This window comes from Protopterus annectens, chromosome 4.part1 (genome assembly GCF_019279795.1).
Source record: "Protopterus annectens isolate FY-2018-M chromosome 4.part1, PAN1.0, whole genome shotgun sequence".
In the NCBI taxonomy this organism is placed as follows: Eukaryota; Metazoa; Chordata; order Ceratodontiformes; family Protopteridae; genus Protopterus; species Protopterus annectens.
In genome coordinates, this window is record NC_056734.1 from 415,833,592 (window position 1) to 415,850,597 (window position 17,006).

The 17,006-nt window shown below is 40.9% G+C and overlaps 1 protein-coding gene across 1 annotated transcript in view; it reads left to right on the top strand.

The window, feature by feature from the left end:
- The window catches only part of UGGT1 (UDP-glucose glycoprotein glucosyltransferase 1), a gene marked incomplete in the record, with an annotated part of 2,149,769 nt that overhangs the window by 1,642,631 nt on the left and 490,132 nt on the right, over positions 1-17,006 (top strand). Inside the window, 1 exon segment of the mRNA XM_044070228.1 lies at positions 4,563-4,745. Coding sequence (XP_043926163.1) covers positions 4,563-4,745 — 183 coding nt within the window.

Consider the following 17,006-nt stretch of genomic DNA (forward strand, 5'->3'; position numbering starts at 1 on the left):
TACACCATGGAACACAGTGAAGACGGTCATCAAAAAGTGGAGAAAATATGGGACAACAGTGATGTTGCAAAGAACTGGACGTCCCTCCAAAACTGACGAAAAGACAAGACTAGAGCTGGTCAGGGAGGCTGTGAAGAGACCTACAGCAACACTGAAGGAGCTGCAGGAATTTCTGGCAAGTACTGGTTGTGTACTTCATGTGACAACAATCTCCCGTATGCTCTATATGCCTGGCCTATGGGGTAGGGTTGCAAGATGGAAGCCTTTTCTTACACAGAATACCATCCAGGCCCGACTAAAATTTGCAAAACAATACATCAAATCTCCCAAAAGCATGTGGGAAAATGTGTTATGGCCTGATGAGACCAAGATTGAACTTTTTGGCCACAATTCCAAAAGGTACATTTGGAGCAAAAACAACACTTCACATCACCAAAAGAGCACCATCCCCATGGTGAAGCACAGTGGTGGCAGTATCATACTTTGGGGTTGCTTTTCTTCAGCTGGAACTGGGGATTTAGTCAAGGTGGAGGGAATTATGAACAGTTCCAAATACCAGTCATTTTTGGCCCAAAACCTTCAGGCATCTGCTAGAAAGCTGAAGATGAAGAGGAATGTCACCTTTCAACATAACTATGACCCCAAAGCATACATCCAAATCAACAAAAGAATGGCTTCACCAGAAGAAAATTAAAGGTTTGGAATTGCCCAGCCAGAGCCCAGACCTAAATCCAATAGAAAATCTGTGGGGTGACCTGAAGAAGGCTGTGCACAAGAAATGCCCTCGCAATCTGACAGATTTGGAGCACTTTTGCAAGGAAGAGGGGGCAAATATTGCCAAGTCAAGATGTGCCATGCTGATAGACTCCTGTCCAAGAAGACTGAATGTTGTAATTAAATCAAAAAGTGCTTCAACAAAGTATTAGTTTAAGGGTGTGCACACTTATGCAACCTGCTTATTGTACATTTTTTATTTTTTATATTTTTTCCCCTAACAGATTTGTTTGTTTTTCAATTGAATTTTACAGGTTATAGGTCACATTAAAGATGGGAAAAGTTTTGAAATGATTTATTGTGGTTTCTTTTTTTTTTATATCACAAAAACCTGGCATTTTGAAAGGGGTGTGTACACTTTTTATATCCACTGTATCTGTTAGTACAGTGGACAGTTGGATAGCACAGTCTCTCTGAACTATTCCCGTAATATTATCAGGACCAGCTGCTTTTCTTGGGTTTACTCATCTCAGGGTCTTCGGAACATCAGATGTTCCTAGACATAACACCTCCTCACCCTGTTCGATGGAAAGTTTATTTGGCACAGTGTTGTTGTCCTTATCAAATCTGCTCAAGTAGGTGTTTAGTTTGTTCAGAAATTCTGTGTTGTCATCACATGGGGAGGATGCAGGCGTGTAGTCTGTTATGGCTTGTATTCCTTACCAGAGAGGTCTGGAGTCCCTTTGGTCAGTGAAGTGTCCCTGAATTTTACATCCGTAGTTCCTCTTAGCCTCCTTTTAGATTTGCTCTGGCCTCTCATAAGGCATCCTTGTCTTTAGATTTAAGTGCAGCATTATGTGCCTTTAGGAGCTCACATACTCCACCAGGTAGACAGGGTGTCTGATTAGCATGCATGGTGATACATTTGATGACTCTTATGTCATCAGTGCACTTTGAAATGTAGGCCATTACAGATTTCGTATACTCCTCCAGGTGAGTATGGTGCCTCGCTAAACATTGATTAGTTTGTACATTCGAAGCAGTCCTGTAGTGCCAAGACTGCTCCCTCAGGCCATATCCTTACTTGTTTGGCTGTAGGTTTGCCCCTTTTCAACAGTGGTGTGTATGTAGGAAGCAGCATGATGGCCAGATGGTCTGAGTTGCCTTGATGTGGATAAGGTACTGCTTTGTAGGCCAGTTTTATGTTTGTGTACACCTTATCCAGAATGTTCTCTCCACTCTTGTTGCAAAGTTCACATGTTGATTGTAATGGGATAATACAGATTTCAGGTCAGCTTGATTGAAATCACCTGCAGTTATATGGGCAAACACAGGGTTCTTATTCTGTAGGTCATTTATTGACAGATACAGAATGTTCAATGCCGAGTTGGTATTAGCACTACGGGGGATGTAAACAACTGTTATGCTCACTCTATTGAATTCCCGAGGCAAATAGAAGGGTCTGCATTTTAGTGACATAAACTCAATGTTCTCTGAGCAGTGACAGAAGATTATTTCACAGTTTGTACACCAGCTGTTGTTGATATATACACAAACAGCCCCTCCATGAGATTTACCACAGAGAGATTGATTTCTGTCAGCACAAAATAATGATATCCCCTCCACATATATTGTACCATCATTTATAGTGGAGTTCAGCCAAATTTCAGTTAACACAAGTAAACAACTATTTCTCACCTTAGATTGTGTGGAAAGATCCATCCTTAAGTAGTCCATCTCGCTCTTCAGTGAGCATACATTTACCAGCAGCATGGAAGGAAGTGCAGGCCTGTGCAGATTTCTTTTCAATCTGTCCTTAATTTCTGCTGTAGAGCCTCTCTTTCTTGATCTATCAAATATTTTCCTTTTAATATGCTTTTAATTTCTTTTTTTTAATTTTTAATAACCTTTTAATATGCAATACATTTGCTAGCTTCATTTTCAAGATGGCTGTGCATTCTTAGATTTTTTTTCATGTTTACCTATGATACATATTTTATTTTGTATCCATTTATATAGGTATTCAACTTGCAGTACTACATACAATGTTATAGGGTCAGGTAGCGATAGAATATACTTTGTGGTTATGGAAATACTTGAACTAAAGTTAACAGCATACTGCAGCAGTGCCTTTTGGGGCAGACAGATTTAAGGCTTTTTTTTTTTCCATATAGACCCTCGTATCCAGTAAGGCAGGCTTTTTTTTGTTTTTGAGTGCTCACTAATTGCTCGAATGGGAGAGTTTAAATAAGGATGGACATGCATCATAGGTATGAGGAGCACTGACTGCGATGGTGTGATTTTGTTTTTAAGGAATTTAAACTTTTCCAGAAATGTACAGTTATCTCTTCACCTGCTCCTTAACTTATCACTAAGTTATTTTATTTTTTTGCTGAGGCAGATGATGGTTGGGGCTTTAGTGTCAGCATAATTTATAATCCTTTACATCACAAACTAATACATTTTTTCTGTTCATTTTGCCCCAGTGCCTGCCAACAGTTAAGGCATCCCTAATCAGACTCAGCCTATGTTTTCCTGTGTGTAAAGGATTATACCCCGTACCATACAGTTGTGAGAACTATTTGGCGAAACCATCATACAGACTCCCATGAAAGTTACTTGTCCCCTCACCAGAGGGGACAGGCTTACACTTGTCACTGTGATGACCCACTTCTCCTACCTCTTACAAGTACACACTTCTGTGCATTCATTAATGCAGGCTACCACCAAGTTGTTGCTTGGTACACTGAAAGTCTGCATTTCAGGGTGCAGTTTTCATCCGTGATGTGCCCTCCCTTCCCCAGGATGAGCGCATGCATATTCACCTGTCACCACCACCACTATCAAGCTCTGAGCCACTAACTAAATGATAAGTCACCTAAATCCTTGTCTGAGCTGTATGCCACTGTGCTGGCTAGACTAATTCATTTTTATGTATGGAAGGTACTTTTTTATTTTTTGGCACCTATTACCAGCTTCCTGATTCCTGTAATTAGGGAACACAATATAAAATAAACAAGAAGGGACTGTCCTTAATATTACTTCTGTAGGCTGAATTGCAATAGTATTATCTTCGTATGGCATGCAGTTATGAGTCATAACTGCATGCTGCATGAAAACAATATGGCATGCAGTTATGAGTTATTGGGTGGGAGGCAGAAAGTGTGAATGGTAATGAATAGTTCAGAATTTAGCTCGTTTAGAATAGGGTCATTTCTGTTTTTGCAGTGATGGCTTCAAAGATGTGAATTTTCTTAAAGACTATAGCTGTATATTATTTGGGTCTCTGTGTTTCCAAAAGTGGTCTACAAATTAGATGAGTTGATTATGGACTCTCTTATTCAGTTCATCTCTCTAAACAGAGTCACTGTAGTACCTTTGTCTTGTAGCAAGCATCTATGGTGTAATGGTTTAGTATATGAGATGTAGGCTGACTGTTGTACATTTGCAGATCTTGTTTGTTTAGATCTGTGTTTACGGTCATTTAAATGAATGAATGTGCTTAGTCTGGAATACTGGTCACCCCCCCCCCCCTTTGCTAGCTTACTCAACGTATGCACTTGCATGTGATTGTACTGGGATATAAACTTTTTATTATTTTATTGTAATTGTTTAATTGAAACGTGTATATGTTAACTCTGCAGATGGATAAGTTTAACTGTTGTATAGTGTTTCACATATGTACATTCTCATTAATACTACCTACAGCCTTAATCAGACATCTCATCTTCATCACATTTGCAACCTAAGATCATGTTATGTACCTGTAGAAACCAGTGTAGTAAGAATGATTCTGATATACTAGTATTTCATTATGTTAGTTCTGATCTTCTTCTTTTTTATTATAGGAATTTATTCCATACATGGCTGAGAAGTATGGGTTCCAGTATGAGCTGGTTCAGTATAAATGGCCACGTTGGTTACACCAGCAGACAGAAAAACAGCGCATCATCTGGGGTTACAAGATACTTTTCTTGGATGTACTGTTTCCATTGGCAGTTGACAGAATCCTCTTTGTAGATGCAGATCAGGTAAAGACAAACACAGAAACATTGTATTGTAAATATTTCTGATTTTTTTTTTTTGCGCTTCTCTAGGAATTTGCCCAATGGCTAAAGCACCAACAACCAGGTGGGCCATTCAGTCTGATGATACAGAAGCCAGGAACTCCTGGTCTGGGTGAGAGCTCTACATCCAGTTTGTTCCCACCTTAGAATCCCAGTTTATTCTTGCTTTCCACAGCAAGGGTTAGGTGGTAGGTAGTGGACCTGCTTTACTGATCTTTAGGGGAGCTTGCCCTCTCCCCAATGGGGCATCACCTTTTCCTTCGTTAACTGCTTAGAGCCTGCTGTTGCTATTCATTGGCAAGAATCATGGCTCCACATGCTGAATTTCCTTTAGCTTTACTAGTGCTAACCATCATTACAGTCTGGGCTCCAGTCCTTGAGCTCCATTAGTAACACTTATTACTGTCACTAAGGTGTCACCCATGTGGTGAGCCATGTCCACCTTCCTACCCCATGAGATGGGCAAGCCAGCGATGACAACTCACTCCCATTCTTCCCAGCCAAATCCTCAGGTAATCGAGCTGCTGTTTAAATTCTGATTGCTTGCAGCATATTCAGGGTTTTACCCCTGTATTCCGTGGAGCTGTCCTTATCTTTATGTACTGGACCAAATTCAGAGGAACATGAAATTTTTCCTTATAAACCAGAGAACAGACTTAGTAATTTGCATGTTTTACTTTTGAGAAACCATAGACAACTGAGGAACAAAAGAGAGTGATGCTTCCTTACAGAGGATTTGAAAGAGCTAGTAGTGTCATGCACCATTACAGTGTGAACCAGTTAGGTAAGGCCTTTTTCTCAAGTAAGGACATGGACAAGATCTGTTAGAGTTCTACACACAGCTTCCTGTTAAAAAGTGGAATTGCAACTTCTAATCAACATGGCAATTTGTACTTCAGTGTGTACTTTGCTTCAAAGCATTTTTCCTTCATCCATCGAGCTGATCGAGTGTCACTATATATTGGATTTAAGAGACTGATTGCTGAAATGGGGAATCCTGAAAGGGGCAATGTCCACTGTAGATAATTTAACACTAAAGATTCATTTAAACATTCTGCTGATGTATTAATCTGTGATGTTCAGAGTGGTCAGTGTTGGGGTGATCTTCTCGAACATCTAAAACTATGGTAAGTGGAGAGGCAACTATATCTTCTGCATATCAACTTTAATATTGATTGCATTGCAGAATATTCACCTGTATCTAAAAGCACTGACTTAATGTTTTTTGCCATGTTTAACAAGTGTCATTAGAAGCTTGGCACCCTGGTGAATTGCATTAGTTCTGAAATAAGAGATGGATACCCCAAAAGTGAATGTCTATCATCCATCATCCTTTTCTCTTGCCCTGCCTTCCCCTGCTGGAATGTCAGCCTAAGTTATTTGAGCCCAGTATGCCTCATATATTTCCCAGTTTGGACTGATATATTAGGATACTTTCACAGTTTTTTTTTTGTATCCTCACATTTTCATTCAAGGTTCAGTGAAGTTTAGCCACAAGCAAAAATTATATTTTTCCTGTCTGGCACTTGTTTATTGAAGCATGGTAAATACTTGAGCTTTGGCCGGCTAAGATCTGCCTGCAATCAACTGGACGAACAAGTGAATTTAAGTACACTTTTATCTTCACTTTTTCATAGTACTGCATTTTTTGTTTTTGTTTCTTACTGAATATTAATTGAACTGAAAATTGTGGCTCTCTGTCTCTACAGAGAGCTTGTGTTTCTACAGAGATCTTGTTAGAAGTGTAGCCATTGATAGCAGTGGGGGGTAGTTTCACTTTGATAGTCTGTGCTTCAGCTGAGGGGCTGTCCTGCATTATATAAGTGGTACATTTTGTTTTTGTTTTGCTAAATACTTGAGCTTTGGCCGGCTAAGATCTGCCTGCAATCAACTGGATGTATAAGTGAATTTAAGTACACTTTTATCTGCACTTTTTTCAAATAGTACCGCATTTTGTGTTTTTGTTTCTTACTGAATATTAATTGAACTGAAAGTTGTGGCTGTCTCTACAGTTAGTTCCCACCCCCCTATCCCCGTTCTTGTTTTGGTCTTAATTTTGGTGGCTTTGAAATTGCAAGCCCCTCTTGTAAATTTGTATTTGGATACTCTTTCTGGACCCATCTCATTTGCTCACTCAACTGAGTGCAGTGAGGTCATATTCTGATTTCGGGCACACCTACTATGTACAAAGAGAGCATTTGGGAAGAAAAAAAAATTCTAAGTTTGTTTCCTGCCTTTCCTGTAAGTACTCTAGTCCACATACATATTTGCTGTATCCAGGACTATTTGTAAGCTTCTGAGTCCCCAAACCTTTCTGTGTTGGAGAGAAGCCTTCTAGCTTAATTTTGTTTCTTAAAACTAGCCAGTTTTTTTAGTTTCAGCACTCAAATCTGTTTCTTTGAACTCAGCACTTTTTCAGAACTCGTTGTAAGCACTAAATAAGCTACAAATTACTACAGCACTCAACTTTCCTCACTGTCTAGAGGAAAGCAGTTTTTAGTACTTAATAAATAAGCACCTATCCAGGCATGTCTAAGGGTCAGCTCCCGGTGTTTTCTCCTGTCTACCTGATGAATCTGGGCATCATGGGGCAATGCAGCAATTGCCTCATGTACACAAACAACCCTCTCCCCCTACCACCCAACACTACAACCTGTGAGAGATGTACTTATATAGCCAAACTGGAAGCAAAGCTCTCTAGACCGAAGACTGGAATAGACAGTCAAGAGGAGAAGGTAAACACTTGCACCACACCACACTCATCACGTAGTACCTCAAAATCTACACCATCAAAACACGCACATAGAAACGTCAAACACACACCTACATTCACAGAGGCTCTCAATAAAAACCTGCCCAAGCAACAGGGACCTCCAAAGCTGAAATGAAAGCAAACTCCACCCCCCAACACAACCCAAATGACACATAGCCCACAATCTGTGTGCCACTCATCCACAACCCATAAGGCATAACCACGTACCCAACACTGTAGTCATAGGTGACTCTATAGTCAGGCACACTGATGTTCCACTCACCATGCTAAACAAGGAGAAAGTCACTGTCAGCTGCCTGTCTGGTGCCAGGATCCGCCACATAACGCATCCACTTAGGTCACTCCACAACAAGTACAAATATGACTGTGTTATTGTCCATGTTGGTGTGAATGACCTGAGATGTCCTTCCTGGACTACATGACAGGAGATATGAAGGAGCTGTCCGATCTTGTAGCCCAGGCAGGTATGACCCTAACCCTCAGTAGCATCCTGCCATCACCCAGAATGATACCACAGTACAAGGACAAAATGATTGACTTTAACAATTGGCTAAGCTTCTGGTGTCATTCTAAGGGGATCCAGTATTTGTCTGCCTGGGATGACATGATCGACAAACCATGATGCTTTGCCAGAGATGACCTGCACCTGTCGCCCTTGGGATTACTGGCTAAGACTCTTGACACCCCTGTAGAGCCTTTTTTAGGAAAGGTTCAAATGACAAATTCAACATCATAACAGGTACAAGCAAGCAAAATCTGAGGATAATGCTGCTCAATGCTAGAAGTCTAAACCTCAAAATGCACTCACTCGAGGCACTCCTTAAAATGGAGAACATCGACATCTGTGCAGTGACAGTGACCTGGTTCAAAGCTCCAGAGAGCAGCCCTGCATTACCAGGCTATAATTCATATCACACCTTTCGTCCACCTAACCCGGACCGAAGTACTAAAGGCGGAGGTGTGTCCATATTCATTAAGGATATCCACACCTCCAGGCTTGTTGCACAGCATAATGCAGCCGAGATTATCCAAGTGCAACTAACTCTGGGCAAGACCACAATCCAAATTGTAGCTTGCTACAGACCCCCCACCATGCCCCACTCCTTATTTCTTGATACACTGGAAAACATTAGGGTACAACCCAACACCCTAATAATGGGCGATTTCAACTACCCCACCATTAACTGGGAAAACTACTCGTGTACCAACACGTTTGCTGGAATTCATAAATTCCAGCGCCTTGGAGCAACTTATTAACACCCCCACCAGGGGCAGCAGTATCCTAGACCTGGTCATTACCAACATGTGCGACCGATGAACCACACCAGAGGTCAATTCCTCGGTCAGATCTGAACACAAGCTAATCACCCTAGACATCCACATCCTGCCCCCACCCCCCATTACAGAAACCACCGTAAAAAAACTTCTCCAAAGCCAACTTCACACTTCTTAAGACAGAAGTGGCAAACTTCATGACACCCATGCAGACGGACAATAGAGGTACGACTGCTGAATCCTACACAAATGCACTTTATAGGCACTTACATGAGTGCATGGATCGTGCTATCCCTAACAGAACCAAGATGCTGTCCTCCAAAAAAAGTAAGCCAATCTGGTGGTCCTCTGCTATAAGCAAACTCTACAACAGAAGGAAGAAACTGTTGCAAAAAAGAGTAAAATCCCATGATTGCAGGAGCTCCCTGGTCAGCCTCAGTAAGAAGCTGAGATCCCTCATAAAATTCTCCAAAGCTAATTATGAAAACAAAATTGCCACTGACTCTAAAGACAGCCACAAAGCATTCTATAGCTATGTCAAGAATCTCAATGGCAACACTCAGATCTGCTGTGAGTTACAGCACAATGGCAGTAAATGTACAGAACCAACTGATATTGCCAACATCCTAGCAGATAGGTTCAGTGCTAACTTTACCCCCCTCTCACCCACTAAAGGGCCCATCTCTATACTGGAAGAATGCAAAGTTCCTGTAATCACAGCTGCACAGGTAAAAAAAACACTCTCTAAAGTCAAGAACGCAGCATCCATGGGACCTGACAATATCCCAGGCTGCGTTCTACATGAAATACAGAATGAACTGGCACCCACCTAAGTACCAGTTCAATCATAGCCTCACCTCAGGCTTTGTGCCCACTGAATGGGGCACAGCGATGGTTATCTAACTCCACAATGGGGGAGCCACCACGGATACCGGGAACTATCGCCCCATTAGCCTGACAAACCTGGTCTGCAAGGCCATGGAGCCGTATCATCATGGAACTCATAATCAAAGAAATTGGTAATCTCCAGACTCTGGACCCCACCCAGTTCGGGTTTGTAAAAGGCAGATCATGTCTCCTAAACCTGAAAGATTTCTTTGAAGCAGTCACCAAAGCCATAGATGAGGGTAAGGTGGTTCACACACCCTATCTAGATCTCGCCAAGGCTTTCAATACCATCCCCCACTCTGGAATTATAGATAAACTCACTAAACTAAGTATAAATCCCTATGTCACAAGATGGGCTGACAACTGGCTCATGGACAGAACCCACACTGTGAAAGTAGCAGACTCCAAATCTGACTTCAGACCAGTGACAAGTGGAGTACCACAGGGTTCTGGCCTGGGTCCTCTCCTGTTTGGTATATACTTCTCTGAAGTGCAGGCTAACACAGAAGGTCTTTGGCTAACGAAGTTTGCAGATGACTGCAACTGGGAGCCATAATCAAAACTCCTAACTATGTGGACATCCTACAGATGGCCTCACTGAGACAGATGCCTGGTGTCAAAGCCATTTCCTGAAGCTCAATGCCAAAAAGTGCATTGTCATCCCCTTTGGTAAAAGCTCTGTACCCATGAACTACCACATAGTTGGTAGTCTACTTAACACCGAAAGTGTGATAAGAGACCTCGGGACACAGGTGGATAGTAGTCTCTCCTTTGATAATCACATTGCCACAGTGGTCAGGAAATCCTTCTACGTGGCACACCTCATCACAAAAGGTTTCTCATCCAGAAAAAAAGGTCATTGTTCACCTCTACTCATCAGACCCATTATAGAGTACAGCGCCCCTTTTGGTATGTACCTCACAAGACATCTGCAACAACTGGAGAGGCCACAGAAATATCTCACAAAGAGGATTACTGGCCTCAAACAGATACCCTATGCAGACAGTCTCAAAGAACTCCAGCTTTACTCCATCGCATATCACCTACTCAGAGGCGATCTCTGCCTAACATATACAAAGCTATGTCAAACCCAGAGCTGTTGGACATGCTCCACTTAAAGAAATCCAAATCCCTCCAAACTACACTCTGTAGGGACCTAAACCTTGTCACCACAATGAACAGAGCATGCTGGAGGGATAGATTTCTGTCCCAGAGACTTCCTATACTCTGGAACAGACTACCTGTCTATGTCAAACAGAGCTCCTCATTAGCACTCTTCAATAAAAATCTTGATGATTGGATGGGAAATAGGAAATTCACTCCGGGGATCACTTCTGTGGCTCTGCTCGACAGGGGCACAGGAAAATAATTTTCTTGGGTGGCGAAAGCCAGGGTACCTTTTTGGCTAGGCTTTTATAGGCCCTAGGGCCAATAGCCTAGTACCTACCTATGAACATGCCACCAAATGCATGCAGTTTTGGGCTACCACATGTGAGGCTCTACCAGTCTTTCTAGGTCAAAAAGTCACTGTTCTTCTGTGCCATGTGTGGGGGGAATATTCAAGACCACAGATGAAGGTGCTTTACGTACTAGCGTAATTAATTTTTGTGTTAGATAATATAGCAATAATCGATGACGTCGGTGTGGTATATTGAAATTTACCCATGGTTGATTATGTTTAATCATAAGGGCGAAGCCCGAGTGATTAAAGCCAACCATGGGTAAATTTCAATGTACCACAACCACGGAGTAAGTTATTGCTATTATACAATGACATTATTTAAGAAAAAAAAATACTTTTCTTAAATAATGTCCTTCTATAACGGCGCATTACTGTTCTTCCGTGGCTGCTGGTGTTATACTGCTTCCTTGTGTTGATGGTAGTGCACATGCGTATGGGACTTACATTCCAATGCATACCCAGTACATCAGTGCTCGGAAAGTAAGCAACAGAGAAAAGAAGATCTCCATTACTCCGCTTTTCCTTAACTTTCTTTTTTTGTTTTTTTTTTAAATTAAAAAAAAAAAAGTATTGGGAAGTTTAGGGTAAAAGAGAGATAGAATGGAGGGAAGTACAAGGGAAATCAGGTATGTGTCTTTAGTTTTAAACAATGTGCCTGATTTACCTTGTGTTTACTGCATAGTCTCTCTCTCGTATGTCCAGAGTCCAGACTACAAATTTTGTTTTTATTTTTGTTGAAAAAAAGTTAAAATTAAAGAATATACTAACAGAAAAAAGTCCGGGAGACCGGACCTTTTTCCATTGGTATATACAATGGCCTCGCTGGTTAGGCTGGCCAATCAGCGTGCTCGTTTTAGAATGTTAATGGACAGTCATTGTATAATAAGTGTTTTTTTAGTTTGTCTGGATAGCACTATTGACTCAGTCACTGGTATTTGATTCAGATTTCTACTTGTCAGGACCTTTCTGAGCCATAACTTCTGAACTGCACAAGCTAGCCTTTAGATCCCTGATTTTTTCTTCTTTCATGAGCTGTCATCCTTCATAGTGAGTGTCATACCCCTTATGAGCTTGCCATACATGTGCAGCAATAAAGAAATGACGATTTGCTTGAAAAACATGAGGCTTCTGTAATATAGTTATATCTGCACATCACTGTTTATTCTTTTTTAAATATTTTTTTGTTTTTCATGCTTTTTAATAAACTTGATCCTATGTTTCAGCTATGACATTTAATGCTCTGTGGATGTCTTCATTTTGTTTCAGATCACCCATGCGTCTTGATTTGTTGCTGATATATATATATATATATATATATATATATATATATATATATATATATATATAGATATAGATATATATAGATTAGATATATAGATATATATATATATATATATATATATAGATATAGATATATATAGATTAGATATATAGATATATATATATATATATATATATATATATATATATATATATATAGATATATATAGATATAGATATATATGTGTGTGTCTGTGTTTATATTTGTATGTATATATAATATGGTTCTACTTCTGAATCTGGAAATACGGAATTTCAGTATCTCAAGACCAGAATACCGAACTTCCGTAAAAACGAAAAATCACAACACAGTCATTCAAAATATCAAAAATGAAGAACCACAAGTAAAGACCCAACCCTCCCCGACATAAAACACAAAAACAAAGTCAAAACACATTACACTACTGTATGTTTATGCATGGGGCAAGCCCGCCTGCACACCCCTGCTACTCATATATACCAAATCTGAGGTCACACTACCACAAAAAAAAAAAAAAAAACCTACCGTTACGCCCCCTACGCTCCCGTTGCACACTGTCATACTTGCACCCACGAGTAACACACACTACACACAGAAATCACCACTTTCAAAAACTTGACTCGCACACACACACACACACACACACACACACACACACACACACACACACCTACCCCAATCTACTCTTAAAACTTCCCACAAAACTAAAACAAACCACATTTCTACCCAAAACCCTTACAACACACTACAAGCATACCTGAATCTCTGAACATAACCACACATTGGCCGACATGCTTACAACCCAGAAACCACTGAACATTATAGGGAGAGCATACTACCAGAACACACTGCACCACAACTACTGTAGATTTGGCAACCTAAGATTCAACAGTATGCAGTTTTCTGGGCTTGAGATACTGAAATTTGATATTTTAGTATTTTGAGATTCAGCTGGAGGAACCATGTGTGTGTGTGCAGATGTGTGTGTGTATATATATATATATATATATATATATATATATATATATATATCAAAACACATAAAGGAACACTTAATTGTACAGTGACAATTACTCTTCAGATTGGCATTCAGATTATTAATATGCACAGTTGTTAAAATTTCTTATGTAGGATTCGTGTGATCACTTTGCATTCTTATTAAAAATAAGTAAACAGGATTTAAGCTGGTATTGTTTGTTTAAACCAGTTTATATTAAAACTGAAGGTCAGAGTTTCTTAAGGTCTAAATTATATATAGCAGTAACCAAAAAGTATATATTTTTTTCTGTTTTCAGTGTAAAAAGCTGTGTATTGCAGCAAAGGCTTTTAATCCAAGTGCAGTTCAACATGTTGCATTCAACAACAGTGACTGGAATAGTAGTACATACATAGTTTGCATGTTTATTGTAATTAGTACGTTTTATTCCTTATGCAAGTACACAGTCACTGTGTACTTTACTGTGGATCATTGCGCTAGATGTAGTACTTACTAACAAAGTACGCATCTAGATGCACACTTTTGTTGAATGACTATAATATAACCAAAGACAGTGAGTCTAGTCCATCTCTTTAGTGAAATAACATGCTCTCCATTTTGAAACTACTACAGATAAACTCAGTTTGTGTGAGCAGTACTACCTTGAATCCTGTTTTCTTATTTTTAATAAGAATGCAAAGTGATCTGTTAAACAATTTCTGGATAAGGTTTAGACACCTGCCTTCATTAATAACTTGAATGCTAGTATCAAGAGTAATAACTCCTGTACAATTAGTTTTCCCATTTTATATTTTGTTCTTCCTTAAGGAAAGTGTTTCTTTTCATTGGTATTAAGTTAATGTTGTGTGTGTGTGTCTAAAAAAAAAAAAAGTATATATATATATATATATATATATATATATATATCTAGGTTCATAGGTAGGTACTAGGCTATCTGCCCGAAGGCATTTATAAGCCTAGCCAGAATGTGTTGGCTTTTGCCACTCCCATAAATTAGTTCCCTGTGCCTCTGTCCAGCAGAGTCACTGAAGTGATCCCCAGGGTAAACTTTGTTTCCCATCCACTCATCAAGGTTTCTTTTGAAGAGTGCTAGCGAGGAGATCTGCCTAATGTAGATTGGAATCTTGTTCCAAAGCATGGGAAGTCTCTGGTTCAGGAATCTGCCCCTTCAGCACGTCCCATTTATTGTTGTGGAGGTTTAGACCCCTTGAGCGTGTGGCTCGAGGGGATAAGGTTTTCTTTAGGTGGAGCATGTCTATCAATTCTGGGTTGGACATGGCCTTGTATGTCAGGCAGAGATCACCTCTAAGTAGGCAGTATGCAACTGAGTCCAGTTGGAATTTCTTCAGTCGAGCTGCATAGGGCATCTGTTTGAGGCCAGTGATCCTCTTGGTGACATACTTCTGTGGTCTTTCCAGCTGTTGCAAGTGTTTTGTAAGGTACATCCCAAATGGGGTGTTGTACTCTATAATGGGTCTGATGAGTAGAGGGGCACAATGACCTCTTTTGATCTGGATGCGAACCCTTTTGTGATTAGGTGGGCCATGTAGAAGAATTCTCTAACCACTTTGGTGATTATCAAAGGTGAGATTACTATCTACTTGGGTCCCCAGATCCCTTACTATGTCTTCCGTATTTAGGGGACTACCACTTATGTGGTAGTTTGTGGGTACTTTGTTTTTTCCAAACGGGATGACTATGCACTTTTTGGCATTTAGCTTGAGGCCATGATTTTGACACCAGGTATCCGTCTCAGTTAGACCCTTTTGGAGGATGTCTGTGTCATCCGGAGAGTCAATTATAGCCCCTAGTTTGCAGTCATCTGCAAACTTGGTCAGCCATAGTCCTTCTGTGCTTGCCTTTACCTATGAAAAGTGTATGCCGAACAGGAGGGATCCTAGGACTGAACCCTGGGGAACGCCACTTGTAACCGGTTTAGAGTCGGACCTAGCTCTCGCAACTCTCACCATGTGGGTTATGTCTGTGAGCCAGTTGGCAACTCATCTTGTGATGTAGGTGTTTATGTTCAGGCTGGTGAGCTTGTCTTTAATACCAGAATGGGGAATGGTGTTGAATGCCTTAGCGAGGTCTAGGTAGGCTGTGTGTGTACCACCTTTCCCTCGTCTATAGCCTTGGTAACTGTCTCATAAAAGTCCACCAGGTTTAGGAGGCATGGTCTGCCCTTAAAGCCGAACTGGGTAGGGTCCAGTGTTTGGAGGTTCCCAATGTCTTTGTTAATGAGTTTCATGATGATGCGCTCCATAGCCTTGCAGACCAAGCTAGTCAGGCTTATAGGGCAATAGTTCCCATTGTCTGTTGTGGCTCCATCTTTGTGGAGCGGAATAACCATTGCTGTGCGCCACTCTATGGGTACGTAGCCTGTGGAGAGGCTGAGTTTGAACAGCGTGTTTAGGTGAGGGGTTAGTTCGTCTTTGAGCTCATGTGGGACACAGCCTGGGACACCGTCCGGTCCCATTGATGCTGTGTTTTTGGCTTTGGAGAGGGCTGTTTTAACCTGAGTGTCTGTGATTTCAGGGACTCTACATTCTTCTGGTATGGCTATGGGCCCTTTTGGGGGTGAGAGGTGGGTGAAGTTTATGCTGAACCTGTCTGCCAGGATGGTGGCAATATTGGTCGGTTCAAACTATTTTGTGCCATTCTGCACTAACTCCGAGCAGATCTGAGCATTGCCACTTAGATTCTTGACATAGCTAAAGAATGCCTTGTGGTTATCTTTGGAGTCCTTGTCAATTTTTCTTTCAAAGCTCGCCTTGGATGATTTTATGAGGGATCGTAGTTTATTGCTGATACTGATCAGGGATGTCTTCCCTTCTTGGGATTTTACTCTTTTCTGTACTAATTTCCTCCTTCTGTTCTATTGCTTGTTTAGGGCAGGAGTCCACCAGATTTTGGAGGAGCGAGTCTTGGTTTTGCTTGGGATGGCATGATCCATGCATTCTTGTAGGTGCCCGTAGAATGCATTAGTAAAGGATTTTGCAGCTTGGACAGAGGTATCCTTCAGCATGGGGGCTTTGAAACTTTCCGCCTCGGTCTTAAGTAGCATGAAGTTTGCTTTTGAAAAGTTTTTCATGGTGGTTTACTTGTCTGGAGGTGGCAGTGGAATGTGGATATCCAAAGTGATTTGTTTATGGTCAGATCTAACCAGTGAGGGTTTGACCTCCGGTGTGGAACACCGGTCACCCATGTTGGTGATGACCAGGTCCAATATGTTGTCACCTCTGGTGGGAGTGTTGACCAATTGAACCAGAGCATTTGAGTCTGTAGATTCTAGGAAATGTTGGGCAAGGGAGTTAGTACTTGAGTAGTTCTCCCAGTTAATGTTTGGGTAATTGAAATTGCCCAATATTAGGGTGTTTAGTAGGACCTTTATGTTTCCCAGTGTTTCCAGGAACGCGGAATGAGGATCCTGGGACATGGTGGGTGATCTGTAGCAAGCTACAATTTGAATTGCAGTTTTAACCCGTTGTTAGTTGCACGTGGATGATCTCTGAAGCATCGTGCTGTGCCAC